This window comes from Hermetia illucens, chromosome 3 (assembly GCF_905115235.1).
Source record: "Hermetia illucens chromosome 3, iHerIll2.2.curated.20191125, whole genome shotgun sequence".
Classification (NCBI taxonomy): Eukaryota; Metazoa; Arthropoda; class Insecta; order Diptera; family Stratiomyidae; genus Hermetia; species Hermetia illucens.
The window spans coordinates 19,651,242-19,674,231 of NC_051851.1; the positions used below are offsets into that span (position 1 = coordinate 19,651,242).

At 44.7% G+C, this 22,990-nt stretch overlaps 1 protein-coding gene across 1 annotated transcript; it reads right to left on the reverse strand.

Moving 5' to 3' along the window:
• Window positions 1-1,708: 1,708 nt before the first annotated feature.
• LOC119652495 (beta-galactosidase-like) lies at window positions 1,709-16,410 on the reverse strand. The gene is made up of 6 exons (XM_038056677.1): window positions 16,328-16,410; window positions 3,787-3,965; window positions 3,570-3,720; window positions 3,169-3,505; window positions 2,942-3,089; window positions 1,709-2,828 (listed from the first exon to the last, which is right to left on the reverse strand). Exons 1-6 carry the CDS (start codon window positions 16,400-16,402, stop codon window positions 1,760-1,762), a joined length of 1,959 nt encoding a protein of 652 aa, XP_037912605.1. The 5' UTR covers window positions 16,403-16,410; the 3' UTR covers window positions 1,709-1,759.
• Window positions 16,411-22,990: the final 6,580 nt, after the last annotated feature.

Genomic DNA, 22,990 nt, shown 5'->3' on the forward strand with positions numbered 1-22,990 from the left:
TTCATTTAGCCGCCGAAATAACATCAGCTCCATTTTGCTGGCATTTATGCCGAGTCCGCATTTTGCATCCTACAGAAACTCCTCCGACGGTACCCCCTCCCCGCAAGCCGAAAGGCTGCCTGTCCAATTCGTCAGCACGCGCAGTCCACGCATTGCCCCACTTTCCTGGAGGATGTCGTCGTTGAGTACAAAGCCTTGATAGCCGCTTGGCTGTCAATCAGAATGGTTATGTTACGCTTGGGGCACGGATCACGCTTCAGCCATCGACAAACTTGCAGTATCGCCAGTACATTCGCTTGGAATATACTGGCGAAACCTGGGAGACCATACGACTTGCATACGCTGTATGTATTCGAGAAAACCCCTGCGCTCACTCCACAGGCCATCTTTGATCCTTCGGTGAAGAATACTAAGTCATAACCTTGCAGGACGCCACCGGTCTTCCACTTTGCCCTGGTTGGAAAGTCCACAGCAAAGTTTCTCGTGAAGTTCAGCTTGCGTGTGGCATAGTCCGTGGGGAATGCCCTGATTTTCCGAGGTACTTCGTCTACGGTGTCACTGTGGCCGTAAGACTTCGCTGCCAGCATCCGGACTTAGGTAGTCTGACGGCACTGCACGCTGCAACGTATTTAATGTGGAGGTCTAGGAGATGCAGGAGTACATTAAGAGCATCTGCCGAGCAGGACTACAGAGCCCCAGTAGCACCTGCACACGCGGTTCTTTGAATCCTATTAAACTTCGTTCTATTGTATTTTTTCTTCAAAGCCTGCCACCATTCAATAGAGCCGTACGTAAGGATCGGACGCACTACAGCGCTGTACATCCAGAGAACCATCATCGGCCGGAGACCCCATTTCTTTTGCAAAGGTTCCATTGCAGGCATAAAAGATATAGACCTTCTTAACCCTCAGTTCAGTGTTCAATTTCCAATTTAGTTTGGATCTAGGATTACACCCAGGTACTTTACACTGGAAGAAAGAACCAATCTTTGTTTATTCAGCCGTAGTAGGTGGAATTCAGGTATCCTTGTTTTGGTGATGAACAGCATCAGTTTCGTTTTGGTTGGGTTGGTATAGTCCGCATCTTGCAACCCACAGGCACACCTTTTGCACCTTCCGTGATGTCGCTCATAATGGACGAAAACATTCCTGACACTAATATCACCATAGGCATACTGGGACTTAGAGAAAGGCATTCTCTCCATAATCGTCCTTAAGTAGAAGTCCAGGACGCGCTCTAGCAAGAAGGAGGTGGGGCTTTTTGCCTTACATTGCATATTCCCAATATCTAATGAGCACTAACGATTCGCCACAGCAGTGGGAATATATCATTTATAATGAAGGTATCTTTCCTGATAGGAAGGAAGCTCATATCATTCCCTTCTACAAAAAACCTGACGTTACACGGGATGGAAACTATTCTCCGAGATAACTTTCTTCTTCTATCTGCGAAATTCTCAAGAGGTACTTGAAAGCCTATCTTTCGGCCTGTTTTGGTCTCCCCCTTTTGATAGAGGAGCATGGCCTTCAAGCGAGACTATCAGCTGTCACCAGTTTATTCCAGTTTACCAAATACAACATCTACACTGGCTGCAAAACCCAGGTAGATCGTACCCGAATCCCTAAACCAGAAAACTTAAATTGTCCTAAACCTACCCCTTCAAGCTTAATAATGAGCCTGTTCCCTATCGAAAAAACCAGAGTTTTTTGAAAGTATTGCTTTATTTTTTCAGCTTCTTATAATTGATCATCCAAAAAGATTATTCTAAGGTAACATAACTGTTGCCTCCATCTAATTGCGGGGTTGAAGTGAAACGGATACGGCCATTCGAAGGAGCATTTTGATATTCCACAATTGTGATTTTATTAGTGCCTTTCTGCAACAGTTCCTTGGGGACATAGAGAGTTATTTGCGGTCCAACATTAGGCCAATATCGTCCCAAATTGAAACCGTTCACAAACACTACACCTTTGCCCCACCCGGTTGGATCTAAATATGTGTCGTAGATTTCGTCACCATCAGAGATAACAAATTCACCATAATAAATTGTTGGACCCTCTAAGAGCAGTCCACGTTTGTTGACTTCCACGACTTCATCCTTACGTTCCTCTACCAGCTTCATTATTTGCTCACTTTCCAGTGGGACAGATGACGATTCCCAACCTTTAATTTCATATTTGCTGTCGTCCGCCTCTTGGACCACCACACTCCCAAGGATTCCCTTCTGATCATTTGCAATAGCAAAGTTTATCCTTCCTTGATTTTCGACAATAATCTGTAAGGTTTTCCCGAAGCCATCATTAATGGGCAAGGAGTTGATATTATTTTGGCGCGATAGAACTCCAATGAAAGTTTGATTCACTAAAACAATTGCCCTGTCCGCAAGACCATTAACGGTCAGCAAAACTGGATCTATCTGGAACACGGGAAGTTCAGCTTCATAGATAACCAATCCAGAGAACTGGTCCAACTGTTCGAAACTTTGCGGGTGGTCTGATGTGACAGTTTTTGTGACAAGATTACGTCGTCCTGAATCAGAAAGGAGCAGGTCTATGGGCTTCAACTGAATATCTGGCAAACTCATTTTAGGAGCCTTTTCCGGTACTGGTATTGATGGTAATTCCAAGAATTGACCAACTGCTTCACGAATTTTCATATACTTTGGAGTTGGATCTCCAGCTTCATCCATGGGTGCATCATAATCATAGGATGTGATGTGGGCTGCGTAGTTTCCTGATCCTTGGGCATTAGCTCCAGCGCTGAAGCCGAAATTTGTTCCACCGAAGAACATGTAGAAGTTGACATTCGCTCCAGTTTGCATTATTCCTCTATTGAAGATAGAATAACATATTATTGTCTAACGAATTTAACAAATATCTTTTTAAAAAAAGGATCCTTTAGGCTCTAGAAGAAAAATTTAATTAAGATGAAATATACTTACTTGAAAGAGTCAACAATATCATCAGCATTGCGTCGTTGATTCTCTTCACCCCAGTGAGTCAGCCATCCTGGATAGAATTCTGAATTCACCAGAGGACCTTTTGGTTCTACTGAGCGCTGTCCTTTCCACTGGCCGTTTATATCGTTTGCTTAAAAAAATTGGTCACGTTATGTTAAACTACTTCGAAATTGAGATTGATCCTTTACTATTCTAAGACCTGCACTTACTTGCTCCAAAATCGACTGTAGCATAAACACCTTCGACCTTCGAACAGGATAGTCTGCTACTAGGAGGATCAGTCGTAAATAGAACAGCTTCATCTTTAATATATTTCCTGAACTCATCCCGGAGCCAATTCATATAATCCTTATCGCAGGCACTGAAGAGAGCGTATTCATTCTCAACTTGGACCATAATGATAGGTCCACCGTTCCCATATAGGTATTTCTGGATTCTTGGCATCAGTTGGGAAAACCAAATGGAAACTTCCTTCGTGTAACTTTCGTCATTGGTCCTTGCCTTCATGTCAGGATTTTTCGAGAGTAACCAATACGGAAGTCCACCCTGTACATTTTACAAAAAAAATTAAGATCTAGTGTTTCTGAATCCTATAAGGAAATTTTGTTACATTTTCAATTTCAGCACAGATATAGGGTCCTGGTCGTAATATCACGTAAAGACCCTCCTCTTGGGCCAGGTTGATGAACTTCTCAAGGTCCGCCATACCGTCAAAGTTGTAGATACCATCCTTTGGGTTGTGTAGAGCCCAGTTGACATAACTGAAAGAATTGTTCAATTAAGGCTACTCAGCTGTTACTCATTAGGACATGTAAGCCATGCATTACGTGGAAACTGCATTCAAGCCTGCTGCACGCATTGTCCTTAATCTAGTCCTCCATGTTTCCGGTAAAGCCCGAAAGTAGTGGAATGATCCCGACACATAGCGGAAGGGAACTCCATCCATAAGGAAAGTGTTGTTTTCATAGTCTATTGTAAAAGAGCGTCCGGTTGTTTGCAAGTCTTCCTAGAAAGGGTAATATTTAGGATATTTATTAGGTACTAGTTGTGCTCAAAAAGTAAATGCAATAGTATCCGCCCGACTTCGACGATTTCCCCTTGTTATGTTGGTAAACTTGTCTGAAAAGTTGTATTTTGTAAGCCGTATCGGCTCCCTCGACGATTACCTACATCGTCGTCGAGGTCAAAGGAGATCGGTGAAGAAGATCCTTAGGGGAACCAAACGAGAAACTAGAAGCTTAGCTGTGGCAACGAAAATTGAACTCTGGGTAGCAGACCCTTTTTTATGGATGGAGGTAGAAGTCTTAGAAAACGCGTCTGCGCCAGGTTGCAGCAGTATGTGGAATTCTTACCCACTAAAGCCAACCCTTACTTCTCTGCCCACATCCCCGCAGAACGACCGTAAAGTATTACTTCACGGGGAGCGCGACTAAATCAAGCGTCCGTCAGGACTGCTCCCCACAACTTCTTCAGCTGGCACTCCTCCCCTACTGTTCTGAACCAAGTCTCCTTGGGATGACTCATTCGGCTATCTTGAGAGAGTGGATTCTACTGCATGCGTAGCCAGTAATTCAATTGTCGTCACTTCTTGGTGTGTGACCTATCGACTGCTACTTCCGTCTTCCGATAATTCGACGCAAATAGATAGATTTTCGCTGACAGATCCAAGGGAATCACCCCCGCGATGCCTCACTGGATACTGTCCTATATGCGCTGTACACCCTCAGCGCGATGGGCCGGCATGCCGAACTCACCCTTCCTTGGTTCACCGTGTTATCCTGCTAATACAGGAGCCGCGTATAGCAGGATCGATTTCACCACCCATTCGATAAGCAACCGGCGACTAGATTTTTGTCTTCCGATATTAGGCACTATAAATGAACTAACCAATCAACGTTGTCTCCTTCGGCGCGGGAAGACAAAGCACTCCTCATACATTATGGTCCACAGCAGGGGATTCAATGTAGAGTCTTGGGAAATACCGAGTTGAAGGCACTCCTGACATACAGTATTACCACGGCAACCTCCCAAGCTAAATTCACGCTATTGCATCAACCCTAGAATGCACTCTCTAAAGCCCACTACCGACCCAATAGCAGTCTGATGTATTTCACCCTCTCCAACATCTTCCCCATAATGTCTAAAAGACAAATAAAGCGATATGAAGAGGATGCGCTATAGCAGAATCAACCACTGGACGGGAAACAGTCCTTCCATCTTCAGCGATTCAAATGTGTTCATGAACCATGCATGATTTTAGTAGCAAACTTCCAGTCTTTACTCCGACTCTCGTTCAGTCCGGAAGCCTTATTATCTCAGATTCTTCCACATGTCTCTTGTTACTCCTCGGTCACTCTGGGGATCGAGAAGACGTCCTGTTGAACTATCGGTTGAGGTTCACTTCTTTTGTGTTGTGGGAAAAGAATTGCGATTACTATGAACAAGAGTCGCGGGCACAAGGGACGTGCTCAGGACTCTTACCCTTGATTTTTGCCCACGAATCTTGTCCATTACAACAAGGCACAGCTGCCGGTAGAAATTCCACTTACTTTCCCGTAAGGCCTTCGAAGATTGCCGTATTTTTTTTTCATCTCCGGGCGTTCTGACACCCTCTTGTTCTTGTTCCCGTTCATAGATACGATAATCACAATAGTAAGATTTTCTGGTTCCACCAGTAGTTTGGTTTCCTACTGCCGTGGAAACGCTGTTGGCATTGGAGAATCGCATGATTCAGTTACCCGCCCACATAGCTGACTCAGCCGCCAGGAATGTCTCCTTCTCGAAGGGTCCAGTTAACCAGCCAGCTACTATGGTTTTCCCAATTCTGTTGCGCATTCAAACTGTGACCTCCTTCATTTCTAATGCCGAGAAAGATGACCTGGTGATTACTGTGGGTGTAGTGTTTACTCACCCACCTTGCATGAACCTCATTTAGCCCTAGAATTCAGCTCCCTCCTATATGCTGGATAACCGTCGTCCACTCGATTTTTTCTTTTCCACAAGATGCATTGTGGATCTCCAATATGGGGCAGAGGACTATCTTATCAAAGATTGGCTCTCCGGTCTACACTTCCTGCACCTTTTCGACCAATCGTACTCACTATTACATACCACTCCAAGTCGAAGTCGAGGCATCTGAACCATCCTTTGAAAGATACTTGCTTCCTAAGTCGGCACCCGACCCAACCTATTCTTATCTTGCTCGCGGTAATTATTTGAACCCCTAATCCCACCGGCAAGCTAATAATAGCGGTCTGTGTATCTCCATGCGCCTTCTTCCTATCTTTATCCCCCTCTCTTGTATTCCGCTAAGATCGACATATCTGGGGACTATCCTTATTCCTTCCCGAGTCCCGCGACTAATCTCTACTGTTGAGAGGTAACGTTCCCTTCGATGGTGACTTTATTCAGCATTACTGAAGCACTGCGGTCGCTGGATTTCTACGGCACAAAGGGATGTGCCTGATAAGAGATTTGGCAACTCCACACAGGGCTTCAAGGAGCCTTGTCTTAGTGAAAATGGCTTCTGCCGGAGTCGACCTACTTTCTTCTGTGATAATGCAGCTTTGAATTCGTCAGTGTAGAGCGACTCAGTCCTTAATGGATGAGCAGACCGCTTCCGACAAATCATAATCTCTCGGGTTGTACCAAGGTTGAAGGGAAAGGATCAGTCAGAGTATCTGGGACTAAGGATAAAACGAAGTGGCAGTAGTCCTCTTACGATTCCAACTCCTCAGCCCAAATGGTAGCAAAGGGGGCTTGGCCGGCAATGGCTAATTCTTCATTTACAGTCAAGGCTATCGGAGCCAATGGATGGGCCATGTATAAATGGCACATATTCATTAGGTTGCTATAGTGAGGGGTGTGACCAGTTTAGAAAGAAGCTCCTCCTAATCGCAAGGACGACATCGTGGCAAGTCGGTAGGTGTATACCGTAAAATGTTAGGGGTGAACTTGACCAACAAAATTACGAACGATGAGTGTGAAAGGATTACTGAGCTTCCATCGTTGAACAACTGCTTTATCTGGTTTACGGCTGAGGAACGTAAACGCGCAGAAACTCTGGAACAATTTAATGCACAGATCAACCTTAACACAGCAGGAGAGTAACATAGAGTCCTGATAGGCCGAGAGTTTTCCTGACCATCACCATTTCTGAAACAGATACTAAGAAGGTTCGGGAACAAACGAACTGTCGGCTCTACTACAGGATTGGTACCGTCTCGTTACTAGTACTGGTTCCGAGGCCAGTGAAGGTGAAATCCAGCCCACGGCAACTTATTCTAAACCGTAGATTGCAAAGAGTGGTAATTTCAAAAGGCGTTGAGGCTTAATTGATTATCGGCCTAAAGAATGGCGAAACCACAACTGTCAATTTGAGAGGCCAACACGGAGACTTAGATTTGGAGATTTGGTACTTTGGCACTCTGTTTACCTCCCCAATCACAAAGACGGAATTCCTAGTGAAACATTCACAAGAGCTCCCCAGTATGCTACCACCAGTATGCCAAAAGCAAAAGCATGAGGTAATAGCAGTATGCGATGTTATCGCCCACCATATATATTGGAGAAGTTCAAAAATAAAGACGTAGGAATCCAGACTTTTAAAAAGTCTAGTAGGGACCGAACTACAGATCCTTAGTTTGATCAGGGGAGAGATTATCAACTCCACGGTACCACTCTCTGACATGATGGCTCTTATCATAGAGTGGCAAAGTGTCAACGGAGGTTATGGTTGATTATGCGGCGCTTTTATTCACTTCCAGCCTTTTCATTTCGTAACCCATAGACGACAGATTGAGCGATGTAGAAACTAGATCAAAGTATCCGGGTTATAATCCTTGGAAGGCGCATCAATGTTATTGCCAGAGAAGACAAAACAACCCAGATGATCACAACTACTATGAGAGAAGTTTTCGAAGCGAGCTGTCCTTTCAGTACGCCAAAGGAAGGTAAAATATCATGGTGGACCTCGTGTTTAACAAAAGGGAGGAGAACATCAAAGGTATTCCCCAACCAAGCCCTTAAATCTGATGCAGTTGTTGGATGGAATTAGTAGAAGCTCTGAAGAACGGCATAAGGTGGGTTAAGCGATCATCAGGGCAAGTAACTTGCTTGAGATGACTTCGAAGGTGAAGTAGGTCCTACCATACACATCAAAGGTGCCTTCGAATATGCCTCATTTTCAGCGATTTTCAGTCACTAACTAATTAGATTCTTCACCTACTGAAGTGGAGAATGATTTATATATTGATCAAACGGATGTTTATTGAGACAGGATACTTTAGGGGCTACCCACAACTATGACTTTTGGTCATAGACACCTTCCTATGGTTCCTGGAGGGCACAAAGGTTTTTGAGTAGTAATTATTAGCAAGTTTGCGGGCAGAGTATATGACCGGAGACAATCCAATTGGGGCCTCCGATTCACAGTAAACCTAAGAACACTAGACTAGTTATGATCCTTAGGAATGTTAGTTGGGGCAGCTACACGCTACCCACCTTATCAGGGGTCGAAAAAAAGCCGATGCAAACAGACTAATATTCAGGAGTGTATGTAGACTCCAAGCTAAAGTGGAAGAATCCCATTCAGAAATAATACCAGCAAACCTGCAATTGCTCTGATGCTGAAGGACTCCGATAAGTAATATCTGGAGACTTTTACCGCAACAGGTTCTACTAAGGTTTTACTAAGAGCAGAAGTTGCTGGCACAGAACAAAATTCACTGTTGCTAAATTATTACCGAAGCGATGAGTAGTACGTCCAACACGGCACTCGAAACTATCCTTGTTGGAGTAGGATAGGTGAATGCGTTTATGCACAGAGTGTTGGACTCCCAAAACAGTACTCTGTCGGACTACCAACTAAACACCTCCCTGTCATCAGAGAACTAGCCTGGAACCGTTTGACATCATTTCGGGCTGGCCCTCCCGCTCTCCCAGCTTTGGGAGCCTTCAAGACAGGGAATCCCTTTCACCAATGTTGACAATGTTGTCTGGAGAAGACTCCCCTGTGTCTACATAAAGCTACTAACGAAAGCCGTTCCACTTCTCCCAATCCTGTCCAGATAAGACTGAAAAGCTCCATGCCCGCTTAGAAGTTGGGTAAGGAAGTAATCAATCTCACCGTACGTTCGGTTCAGCTACGAGCCTAAATTGTCTAAATTGCAGTCCATCTGCCCCTTGGCTCATTTTGCCACTCGATAAGGGTGCATTGACGTTCTTCACGGGCAACAACCTCTCTTAAGTTCTCACCCTTACGGCGGTAGATGGCTTTGCGCTCCTTGGCAAGGAGGACAACAGGAATCAATTCCACGATCACCATCACGGCCGGTTCGGAGGTAATGCGATAAGCAGACGCCACTCGTAAAGCTCCTCGTCTCTGGACTTGAGCAAGACGCTTACGACGCACCTCCTTATCAAGGGCATCAGCCCATATCTCCGCGCCATAGAGCAGAACCGACTGCGTTGCTTACGTAAAGAGATGTCTTCTAGTAGATATAGGACCCCCAACATTCGTCATTAGCCGGCTCAAGGACGCGACTCCAGCTGCAGCCCTGTCCGCTGCTGTTTTTATTTCTTCGAAGAAGCTCATCTTCGAGTCGATCATTAAACCAAGGTATTTAACAGCTGCTTTTGAAACAAGTGCCGCAACGCCGTCTGTATAACCGACCAGGCGCGACTCTTCGGTAGGCGCTAGGAAAGATCCCTGTACTACTCCCGATGTGATTTCCATCCTCGTGTGGCTCTCTAGCGTCTCGTAGAGCAGGGAGCGGTCTTTCAGATAATCCCTCAATATCAGCAAGAAATAGCTTGGCACGTGGAATTAGTTTTCTAATGTGCCTAACATATCTGTCCATTTTACGGAATTGAAGGCATTTCTGACATCAAGCGTTATGAGGAGCACTATCCGTCGTGATCCGCGGCTGTGTGCTTCGGCTAGATGAGCCGCATCTACGACCTCCATAATAGCATCCACTGTGATATCTCTCTGTTCTGAACCCGAACTGCCATGAGGTAAGTCCCCGACAGCGCGGATCGCTTCAGCGAGTTAATTCCTGATGAGCTTCTCGAGCACTTTCCCGGCCATGTCAAGCATATACAGCGGTCGGTATGCTGACGGGAACTTCCGGTCTTCTTTACCCTTGCGGATCAGCGCGAGTCTGGCCACTTTCCAGCGTCAAGTGAAAATGCCTTCTTTCAAGCAAGCATTGAACGCCTCAAGCAGCAAGTCTGGCTGTTGGCTGAACAGGAGTTTGTAAACTTCCACCGGGAGGCCATCAGGACCTGGCGCCTTCTTATTCTCCAAAGTGAGAACCGCTTCTTCAAGCTCTTTCATTATGAAAAGGGGGCAATCCTCGACGCTATCCACGCTATTGACATCAACCCGTACAGGATTCTGGGGAACAATGCCCATACAATGCAGTCCATCCGGTCGGGAGTTAGTATGCAGGGCCTCCGCAGAGCCCCGATTTTCCGGGTGACAAGCTTATAGCCAAGTCCCAACGGATCCTCATTCACCTCGATGAATAGTTTCTGCCAGCCGCGAGCTTTGCTTTTATTTATCGCGCTGCGGAGTCTCCTTTTTGCTTATCTATGCCTTTATGGCGCATGCCTCTCATACGCAAGCGCTACTTTCTAGACCGATATCCCATTTGAAAAAGACCGGTGTAACATATATTAAGGGATGATCAGCTCTAGATGTAGAAGCCCACTTTTTTCTCCTCGATGAACCCGACTTCTGGGACCACCAGCATTTCTTGAAGGTGCGTGATTTCAACACACCCAATATTGCTACCTTTCCTGTTAGATCTTTGATCCAGCCTTTGCTGCTGTTGTTGCAATAAGGTTCGCAGATTATGACCCCACCAATGTTCTTCTAAGAGATGATTTTTGAGAACAGTTCCTGTGCTCTCTTGCAACGGTTGAGGCTGATTTAAATTAGTTTTATTTCATCATTATTTTTTAGGCTCTTCTAATAATGGGTATCTACCACTACCAGTGGGATATCAGCAATCAACACTCTCCTTCCTGTTGGCAAGCATGCTTTCAGGACCCGCTTTGACTTCGTGAATATGTTGCCTCTCCTCCATTCTTTCTCCTTTACCCTTTTGTTTACTGCCGCCACCAAGTCAAACTCAAGACATCTGAAACGGAGCTTCAGGAACACATCTTGCCCTCTGAGTTGGCAAACGTAGTTTGACCATTGCTTCTGGTGCTAAATTAATGGTTACGTCTGCAGTGCTATCTAGCATACCCAGAACATCGCCAAGCTCCGTTCCGTAGAGCACGCGCGAGCCACGCGGAGTGCACGGAAGACGAGCGCGGTGAAAGTCGTTCTGTTGGTAGTGAGCGTGATGAGGGGGGTTTGAGGGCTTTGCGAGTGTTGAACGATCATCCATCTATAATCTATTTATGTCATGTAATGTCATCTAATTTGATGTTACGACTATCTCAACAATCTCGTCCTTTTGGGTATCGAAAACAATTAATTCCTGGTTTGACATTTCGTCTCAATGTCTTTGAACTAATGACCTACCAAAGGACATGGGTCGTCGCGAACAAAGTGGGAGCTAAAACTGACGTTTACGAATAACGCTCGCGATTTGACGCAAACGTCAAACGGTACACTTCGCGAGGTTACCGAGCGTTGTGAACACCAAAGGGAATTGCAACGTGCATCGTCGCAAGCAGGTCCTTGAGCCTAGAGCATCTTAGCCGTATTGAAGATAAAGGCTTGTAGACTTCGGTAACATATACGTTACTTTCTCAATGCATTTGTCTAAAAGTGTCTAAAAGGCAGACAGACAGGGACTAATCCGTTGAGTTAGCGGAATTTCCCCCGAAATATTATCAAGGAATTCAATCTGCAGCAGGAGAGATGCACCTTCATAAGCTTACCCCTTGGAGTTTGAAACTGTGGCTGATAAAAAAGCGCTAATCTATCAATAATTCATAATTTCCTCATTGATTTCGTTTGATTTAATCAAAACTAATTCAGAAAAATTTCTAATCATATGGAAATTTGAATACTCAGAAGATAACATACAAAAAACAATGATACCCTTATCAGTTATTCAAGCAATGAATTGACGAATATTCGGAAATTTTTCACTATACCGTTTGCGATGCTATCTTAACTGATAGAAACTGCAATAAAAAATAGTTCAATGTAGATACCATGACGTAACCCTGAATATCGAATGCAAAAAATTATTTACCGCACGATTGAATGTGCATTATCATTTCAGATATTTAATCAAGATCACCTTGAAGATATCATGATTTATGGCAGAATATATAAACAAGTTCCAAGTTTAAATCATTATGTATCCTGTCACTCCTTTTTAGAGCACAGGAAATTTATTCAATTCCTCTTTCTTAACTTTTTTTCTTTTCTCCTTTCCCATGAGGTTACGCTTCATTTTCAACATCATCATAGTTATTGCTATGCAACTAATAACCTTGATAAAACGGAATAAGTGTTCAAATAAATACAAACATCCATGACACAACCAGGATTCGAACAAGGGGACGAGTAACCGAAATTCATGATTTTATTGGCAAGGTCCCGGTGGTTTTACGTGAGTACCTGCCTTATCACTCTAACCACATGATCCCCTTGGGACAGGAATTGCTTTGGAGACCGCAATCAAAGCCCCGTCATGACTAGCACAGCGTCTCAGCGGTTGCGAGCCCTACCGCAACTTGGGGGTAGGGGGCCCGCGTTGTACAGCTTATTTCAACGCTTGAGGCAACAAGGAGCTCTGACCACGATGTGAGCGCAACCACAGCCACCATGCAACTTCCACAAAGGAGCCAAAAATAACCGGACCGAAAACACTTCCCCTAGGATTTCTCCTGAAACATATGCTCTTGGAAGGATATTCCGGTTCCACGGTACTAGATAACCTCTAGTCAGGATTCGTGTCAAAAACAACTTCAGATGATTCCTGTACAGATTCAGGTCTAATCGCCCTACTTATCCCCAGAGCTTTCACCTACTGCATCACGACCAGCAAGTCAATGTGCATACAGCGTTTCCCGGTGCCCCTACTTGGAGGTTCTCCTTTGTCCATTTTTTCGTTAACTCTGAGCAGCTATATTGGCAAGGTGATCAACTGGACTCATCCTCTTATTACTGATACTGCCCAGGTGGCAATACCCAACAAGAGAAATCAGGCGGAGCCAACATTGGCCTGCTGCGAAGAACAGAACCAGAGGTCACAAGGGAAGTACCAGAAAGAAAGCAGAGCTCAATGGTGCATGCACTAAATGGTATGTACGCTATCAAAATGACGGCCTGTGAACAGAGAGAAGGAGGCTGAAGGTAGACTTAAGCCTCAAGCGGGCGAATTGAAGAAGAGAGGATTAACAGAGATTAGGAATCAAGAACGAGATATTCGGAAACCTCGGATAAGTGAGAGGCAGAGGTAAGAGCCATTAGACCTGGCATTGACTTTGACTTTGCTAAGGCGGTGAAGGGCTGGTTATTTTACTTAGATCACTTTCGTAGCATATATTTACTCATGAGGAACAGGTAATGATCGAAAACCCTATCCTTGGACAAATGTGTAAGGAATGGGGTGCCAAGATTGTATTCAGCGTCATACACTTTCGACTAGGCTTCATACTGGAAGATTGTTAGAACACGGAATGGCTCAGGGTGCGGCCCTAAAAATTGCTAGTCCAGAAGAGGAGCAGAAGGAATCGTGGAGGCCTTTGAAGCTGAATAGGTAGGAATGTTAAAGAAGTCGACCTGTTGCCTACTGAAGAAGAGAGACTGGACAAACTAAATCTGGATTTCCCAAAACTCAAAGCGGACAATGAGACGCAGACAAGTGCCATATCAGAGGAGGAGTCTGACCTCTGGCATTGAGGAAGAGTTTGAAGCATTAATGAAACCAATAGCTACCACTAAGATAGCACTGGTAAACCTGCAGCATGCAAAAGCTGCATCTGCTCTAATTGTAAGGGCAACGCTAAGGATGGTAATGGAATAGTGCTTGCTTAAAGGCTTTGGGTACACCAGGAACAGATTCCTGATCTGCAGGGAAGAAGTATGCAGAAAACTCGGGACTCCGCCTGTGAAAAACGAAGAGCTTGCATCATTCGTTAACCGAAATTAAAATATATATGTGTTCCAAAGTTTCTGACTGGGGTTTCGTGGCTATCCAAACTGCATCGGAAGCCGGTTGGAGAAAACGTGAGGCAAACGTAGCATCAACTACTTCACATGATACAATACCCAGATTCCATAGGAATAAGTCGTCGGACCTATGAACAAATGCAAAAGGAGGGCACTATCCCCCCTCATACCACATTGGGGAAGCAGCGGCATCAATCGAAGGAGTGAATAGTGTCTTCAACTTAGAAATTGGCAATGCAAACGGTCATAAATATAACCTTAAGGAATACTCTTATGAATGGCGGATCATAGAATAATAAAATTCAAAATTGAGGACAACTTTGGAATAGAGAGAATGGTGAATGGTGGCTCATCTAGGGATCCAAAAACTATTCAACTGGGCGAAACAGACAGAACTATTCAACGGCGCAATAACCGGTATCCGGTCTAGGCCTGCCTTAATAAGGAACTCCAGACATCCCGGTTTTGCGCCGAGGCCCACCAATTTGATATCCCTAAAAACTGTCTGGCATCCTGACCTACGTCATCGCTCCATCTTAGGCAGGGTCTGCCACGTCTTCTTTTTCTACCATAGGTATTGCCCTTATAGATTTTCCGGGTGGGATCATCCTCATGTATTCCTCGGAAACTTGGGTTTTTAGCAAGAAAAATTGCGAACTCTTGGCCGCATTCGAGAGAAGAATCCTCCGAAGAATTTTTGGCCCCCTACATGAGGATGGACGACTCCGTAGCCGACACAATGACGAAATCTATGAGCGATACCACGACCGTCCGATTGTGGACAAAATCCGGCTCAATAGGTTACGGTATGCGGGTCACTTAATCCGTATGGATGAGGATGATCCAGTCCGGAAAGTCTATAAGGGCAATATCTATGGTAGAAAAAGAAGACGTGGCGGACCCTGCCTAAGATGGAACGATGGCGTAGGTCAGGACGCCAGGCAGCAGAGTCAACAAACCACAAAAGCATCTAAACTATGCAAAGCTATAGCCAAAGAGAGTGCAATATACTCTGTCTGTCTGAAGAAGGAAAATGGAACATTTACTGAGAATGGAAGGGCATATTGCACTCCCTATTGTGGAGGTTAGCAATATTCTGCCTAACAACCCAATAACACACAGAGGGAGAGAAAAGGATAATTGGAGTAAAGAGTAGAAGAATTATGCCCGGAAGTCATTGTAAGATGGGCAGTGGAAACTCTTAAACCATTGAAATCACCCGAAGTAGATGATATCTTCCCAGCACTTTTCCAGTGAGACCTAAAAATCATTCCAAGATCCCCCAAAAGGCAGTATAACCTTAGGATGCATACCAAGGGCATGGAGGGCGGCAAAAATGATCTTCATTCCGAATGCCGGTAATAAGGAAAGACCGCCATAGATAGATAGTGTCTACTTCAACTTCCATAGGAACTGTAGAGGGCCCACTATTGCGACTCCAACCGACAGTCGGGCCACTATCAAATCATTCAGGACATTAGACTGGAATAGGAATGCCTTAATAATTTCAATACACCTAACTCCCACAGTAGTAGCATCCAGGCCATATTGAGTCAGAAGGCGACTTGACAACGAATGACCTGGCCAGAAAAGGAAGAGAAATGCCGCTCAATGGACCAGAATCCTTCTGTGGAATCGGGAGGGGGTTTATAGCCATGACAATAGGACGAGGAAGGGGGAGAAACGATTGAAGAAAGTATACTGGATCTACTGAAACCTGTCCTGGGTGCTTATGGAAAAGTATGGGCTAAGACACACATAACATTGTTTGGACTTTATCATGGAAAGCCTGGATCATATTGCAAATTCTGCATGGGTCACTGCAAGCTAAGCTGTAACATGGGGAAACTAGGGAACATTGTCTGCAGACCCTGTGCAGAGAGTGATTAAACATCCATACTTATTCTGGTAAACTGTCTGACAGTGGTGCAATGTAGGATAATGCACATAGAAGAATGCTTAATACCAAACGCAACGCTACAATAGTTACTTCTTGTCGGTTAGGAAATATATCATCATATTATAGTTAGTTAGTGGAATTCCCTCTTTTTTCCTGTGGGTACGATACTTTTGCAAAACCATTCAGATCCTCCCTTACAACTACTAAACTAACTACTTCACTGCCACAACAAGAACAACACTTTATTGCCTTATTTATCACTAGTGTGGTTGATTATTAGACAACTTAAATGTTACTTCAAAAGGTAGGAACTTCTTACCGCCGATAGACTGCCCAGTCCACAGGCCAAACTAACTAGAAGGAATAAATCAACGAACGTTCTACTCGTAGCCATTTTAAAAGGGAACTAACAGTCACATCCCATCACTGCTTCTATTTATACTTCATGTCCCCTCCCAGAACACTTACTATGCACCGATATGAAGACAGCTTTTTTGATAATACTGATTGAAACCCAGAAAATTACTCAGTATAATAGTCAATGAAACCAACACATCCGTAATTTATTTTTTATCTAGGCAATCATCTAAATTTGAAGCATCACTGTAATAAAAGAATCTTTTCAGGCGCAACATTTTATAAAATTTCAAGAAGCTTGAATAGAAACTTCACCGCTGGAAGAAAATATAACGTCACTTGGTTTGCTCATTACGATTTACAACGAACTCTTTTTGTTTAATGACAAATTAGACAAACAATAGCTGACCACAACTCTGGACAATTTTGACAAAAAATGGAAGAAGCCTTCGAAAAACTTACTTTAAATGCCGATATTTCGTTTAATATTGAGAATTCCAAGAAAAGGAGCTTAATTCGTGATCACCAGCTTAGGAGTTGCCGAAAAATGGCGAAAGCTTTAGAAAAGATTCAAGATGGATGATTTTCCCTTTTCTTCCGAATGTGATTATACACCTGACGACCCAGAGCATGCCATATTCTATTGTCCGCGATTTTAGTCAGAAAGGAGGAGCTTGAAAGGCTCCCTAAAAGTCATTCTAGATCTGCTCAATATTATCTGCCAAATGCTAAAGTCAAAGGAAAAAAGGTGCACAGAAAATTTCGTGTAAAGAAGATAGTGTGGTTCAAGGTGGAGATTAAGAAGACGGAAAAAAGGCTTGTTCGCTTGAAACGCATTTAATTTTTTTTCCATATCAATGCAATAAAAATGCATTCGGTAGTGTCCATTTTCTTTGCTTTGCTAGCTGCTTGTAAAGGGGGAAGGAATACTTCGATTTTTTTAAATTCTGTGGGAAATAAAACTTTATTAAAATCGATTTACTGACTATCTGATTGTCTGCCATAGGAACAGTATATTTCAAAGCAGGTTTAAACAAATTTATGCTAAAACAATATCATCGAAATATATTTCAATTCCAATACGTTCAATCAGTTAACATTAAATTTCTTTACTTTATGTTTTTGCTCCAGTCAGCTGACGTGACTCCTCTTCTTCTCAACAAACTGTCATTCCTCAGTCTCATGTCAGTCCGTCAGCGGTTTCTGTGGCCATTGAATGCAGCGGCGGAGGCGAATTCATATTGGCGCCTAGGTTCGCACCTTCGATGTGTCACCACATCACTCCGCCCCTAGCTGAAACCACGCGGGTTCAGCAAAGCAAATGGTCCTCGTGATCCCGTCAATGGGGGTCACCGGGCGAATCTTACGCTTCGTGGGCGCTTTTTCGAATTGACCGCCGGTTCGTCGAAGCCCTTCAGCCTCGGCAAGGGTACTTGCGACGATTCGGACGTTGAATTTGAACGAGTGTTCGCCTAGTTGCAGAACATTAGAGGGCCCTCGTATGGGGTTTGTAGTGGCTTGCGAGGGGCATCCACCCTGATGAAGACCTGGGCACACGTCTCGAGATCCTTGGGGGTGTTGACCTCCAATGTCGCGTTTCTGGAATCGTGTCTCTCTTCGAATCGCGTCCCTAAGCAAACGCAGCATTCCTGAGTCGTTTAATCCTGGTCTGATGTCCAGAACAGGATCCGCCGGGAGGCGTGGATTCTCCCTGTAAACCATCTCCACTGAACTGGCCGCGAACTTCTCTCGCTGGGCTGTACGGAGTACGAAAGGCAAGTACCGAGACCACGACGGATCGTCGCGAGCCATTAGAGCAACCGTGAGCGTCTGATGCCAATGTTCCAGCATACCATTGGACTGTGGATGGTATGCAGTAGTCCTATGCCGTTTGAAGCCAAGGAGCTTTCCTAACTCCGCGAAAAGAGTAGATTCGAATTACATTCCCTGGTCCGTGATGATAACGGCTGAAACACCAAAGCGCGGAATCCATTCTTGACAGAGGGCCTCGGCACATGGTTATGCCGTAATGTCAGACAGAGGTGTTGCTTCTGCCCACCGCGTAAACCTATCGATGATTGTGAGGCAATATCAGAATCCGTGCGAATCACGGAAAGGGCCGATTATATCCAGGTGGATGGTGTGAAAGCCCTTGGTTGACCGAGGGAACACATCTACTTCTTTTCGACCGTGTTTGTTGATCTTGCACTTCAGGCACGCGATACACTGTCTGGCCCACGAATTTACGTCCTTGTTCATGGACGGCCAGAAATATTTTTCAGTGACTAACCGGTTCGTCATCCTGATGGCTGGGTGCTCAAAATCGTGAATGGCGTGGAATACTTCACTGCGAAAATCAGCTGGAATGAATGGCCTGGGTCCCTTATTTGAGGTCTCGCAGAGTAAGTAAGAGTTTGAACCGAAAATAGGAAACTCCTTGAATTTATATTTGGAATTTACCTTCAGGCTCTGAAGCTCTGCGTTGACCGAGGCGAGGACTGTGACCTCCGAAAGTCGAGACAATGGATCTGCAACAACATTGTCTTTACCAGACACATGTCAGATATCAGAAGTTAACTGGCTGATATAACTCAAGTGCCTGTCGAGCTTTTGTTTAAGCGCGAATATAAGGGGCTTGTGGTTCGTGAACACAGTGAACGGCTTGCCCTTAAGGGAGAAACAGAAGTATTCTATAGTAAGGTACGCGGCGAGTAGTTCACGACCGTAGGCGCTGTAGTTGCGTTGAGCTGGGTTGAGCTGTTTTGAAAAGAAGCTCAAGGATTGACAGATTCGATTCCCCTGTGGGTGAAGAGCGCGCCTATCGCAGAATCTGAGGTATCGACAAACACAGCTAGGCTGGCTGAAGAAATTCCAGCAGTGTTTCATCAACAAGCTGTTGTTTAACTGTCTCAAACGCATGGACAGCCTCAGCAGACCACGCAACCTCGTGAGAGTCTTTAGTTTCGGGCCCAGACAAGAAGGCGTTAAGGATCGCTTCGTGATGAACAGCCTTGGGTAAGAAACGACGATAGCAATTTAACTTCCCCAAGAAGCATCGTTACCAGTGAATTAGCCAGGAAGCGTTTGACAGATTACCTCGGGCCATCCCTCCTGTTCCCCCGTCATAGGGAGCCTTCAAGTCCTACAATCCTTCTCACCAACGGGAGAGGGAAGAAATAATGAGACTTGTTGGTTCAAAAAACCCCTTGTCCATCGATCCTCTCAACAGGGCAAACCCAACCTTAATGCACAGCGCAGTTTAATCTATCAGCACTCCTCAGCATCTCTCTGACAATGTTGCCCGGAGAGTAAACTGCCCTGCGTCTGCGTAAAGTAGAGAGAAAATTCTTCTCTTCTCCTGATAAACTTTTCGGGCTGCATCAAGCATGCAGGACTTTCGGTATGCAGGCGGCAGTTCAGAATCTCCTTTGCCTTTGCAAATCAAGCGTTGAATGCATCGAACAGTAGGCCCAGTGGATAGAACAACAGTCCATATACCTTTGTCATGAGACCGTCGAGACTCAGTGACTTGTTATTTTTCATAACGAGGACTATCGTTTCGAGCTTTTTCTTATGAATGGTAGATCATCATAGGTGGCGTCAATCCGAAAGGTACATATAGGCAATAATACCCGTATAGCATCGATTTTTCTGATGATCAGCTTTAAATCGAGTCCTCATGGATCCTCACCCACCTCATCTACTAGCTCTGCCAACAGCGACATTCACTTTTATTCATCGCGGTGCGAAGTTTCCTTTTAGCTGATATGCACTCTATCATTCTGTCAACGTTATGCCTAATGACGAAGCTTATTATCCTCTTTTCGGTGGTCTGCAATTAGAAGAAGCCCCACACGCTATTGGTATCACATTCATAGTTTAATTTAAGACAGTGGCAGCTACAGCCCGTCCACTCACGAATTGTTCTCAAGTGCACCGTTGCCTATTTCAAGTTCTTCAAAGAATCTGTCGATGTTCACCTTTGCGACGTTGTATCTGCAAGGAGAGTACAAGTCTGATGCGTGAGGAGAGAAAACATGATCTGCTTCAAACGGGATATAAGTGCTTTCAGAATCCCCCACTGATGACACAAGTGATTTCGACGCAAAGGTTAGGTTCCTTCGAAGCCCGGGTTCCAGTATTTAAAACAAGACGCCCCGTAGATAGGGTAAGTATCAGTGGGCGTTCCGAGAAGCCTTAAAGCGCAATTGCGGTACACCATTTTAATGCCACAGGTTCTTAAGGCTATGGCTGCTGTAGTAAGAGCAAGGGAGCGGCGGCCAGCCGGCTCAAATTTTCAGAGCCAGCACGGAGTCATCAGAGCCCTTTGGTCTAACGTAATTGCCAAATATTTGACCTCTGTTCCTCGTTTCATTGCTGAACGATATGAGAAGACATGGAGACTAAATTATATATAGCAACACATTTTTGCAAGGTCGTGAGCTTTTAAATATGGCCGTCCACCTGACCTTAGGTTATACGTCCCTCAATTCAAGGAAAGGATGGAGGGGGGCGTGCTTGTTGAAGGGTAGTGTAACTATGCTGTTTTTGGAATATCTTCAGTGGTATGCCTGGTAGATCTACATATAGCCTGTTACATAAGATCTTCGAACCTTTTCTTTGCAACAGTCAACTTGTGGATGATTGGGAACGCACCTTTGAAAATATAAGGAAGCCGGTAGTGTTGATGTGGTTCTGCAGATCATGACTGGCTGGGAGAAACTACTATCAGTAGTGAAGGTCAGCAATGTCCTCGAAAACAAAGATGAATCCAACTAGTTTGCGGAGTCTATTAGGGCTTTATTACGCAGAACCTCCAGCAGCCCATAGTGACACAAGGGTGCTAATATCACCCAAAACGAATCGCCATGAAAACGTTCCGAGACTCACATCCACCTGCCCGTATCCGTAAGTACGGATAGGAGAGGACTTCGCGGCAGCCAGTCGTAAGTTTTACGGTATTAGTGTATTTGGGCGGGGTGCGGGAAGAACCGACACCTCCATGCCCGTGTCAACCAGAAAGCAACGTCTGCTCAGAGGGTCGAAAATTGTGAGACTACTTGGCACTGCGCATCGAGTAGCCGCCGCCGAGGTAACAAGCGAGCCTAGTTCTTTTAGTTGAAATTGCCTACGCTGGTATATTTAGTTGCTTTGTCTCCAAATTTACGGTGGTACTAGCAAATTGACGGGCATGCTTAGGGCCTCGCGACTACTCCAACGCCCATTTCGGGAAGCAGATGTCGACCTCGAACGCAAAGTACTCACAGTCGCTGTTAGTTTTGAAACTATGAACGCCAGTGAAGCCACCATTTGCTTAGGGTCGTCGACCTCTTGTCGTGTGTCCCTAAATACCTCCGCAACCACGGGGCGCGCGTACACCTCGTGTCGGTTGCAAGTCGAAATGGGGAATTCAGATGCGCCCAAATGTATGTGTCCACTGTCAACTGGACTATTCTCCATTTAGAAACTTCAATATTTATATATGTGTATTTCCTAAGTATCCCTTAAGTCTGAGGTTATTTGCTTCAGAAACCCCAGTGGGAAGTGCCACTGGCGCACAGTGCCAGAAAACAAAAACCTGCATTTACGCATTGCTAACTACACACTCAAGCAGAAATCAAATACCTGGGAATCTCCCTCAACAACAAACTCAAATCCAACCATCACGTCAAATCTGCTATCGCCAAGGCCTCTAAGGCCTCAGCTGCCTTAAAAAACCTCCTCTCATCCTGGGCCCTGTTCCCTGCCACCAAAATCCTTTTATACAAAACTCTCATTCGTCCAATCCTGACTTACGGTTTCCCAGCATGGGGTGTTGAGATAACTGCATCTCCAAATTTTGGACAAGACGGCGAAGCCGGATGTAACGCTGTTAATACGAAGAAACGATGCTTCCTAAATACAAAAATTGATCGATGTTTTCGTCTTTGCCTATGAATGCAGATGACCTGTTAGACTAGAAAACTTGATTTTGTTAGTGTTTATCTTCAGTCTGACTCTATTTGCCTCCCTTTCCAAATATATTTGGCCAAGGTCCATGACCCGGTGAGAAATGAAGAGATGTCATCAGTCATAGCCTATTGAACTCCACCGGACGAGACAGCATGAAAAACGTCACCGACAGCATGAAGAAATAATATTAGTGACAAGGTGTAATCTTGACGGACTCCGCTATGGACATCAAATTGTTCAGAGAACGTTACCGATAATAAAAAGAAATAATATGAGCGACAAATTGTAACCCTTACGGACTCAGCTTTGGACCTTAAATTCCTCTGAGATTTTAGCTCGAAACAGAACGTATTATTTTGTGTTATCATAGGTTACTCTGATAATAGATATTAGTAAGTAGTGTAAGTGAAAGTAGTAGATCTGGGGAAACTGCAGGGGTAACAATAAATAAATCTGCCGGGAGCCGAGACGTTTGGAGGAACAGTCCATATTCGCATGCTCCAGTCACTAATTCCTTCTATCTCTCCGACTCCTCATTCCCGATGACGAGCAGCTGATCATTAACGTCGCCCATGGGAATATTGAAAGACTTGGCACATGATAATTCTTTCGTGATACGGTATACAGCTCCAAAATCAACGCTACTTTCAATTCAGAGGCGGTCCAATGTTTA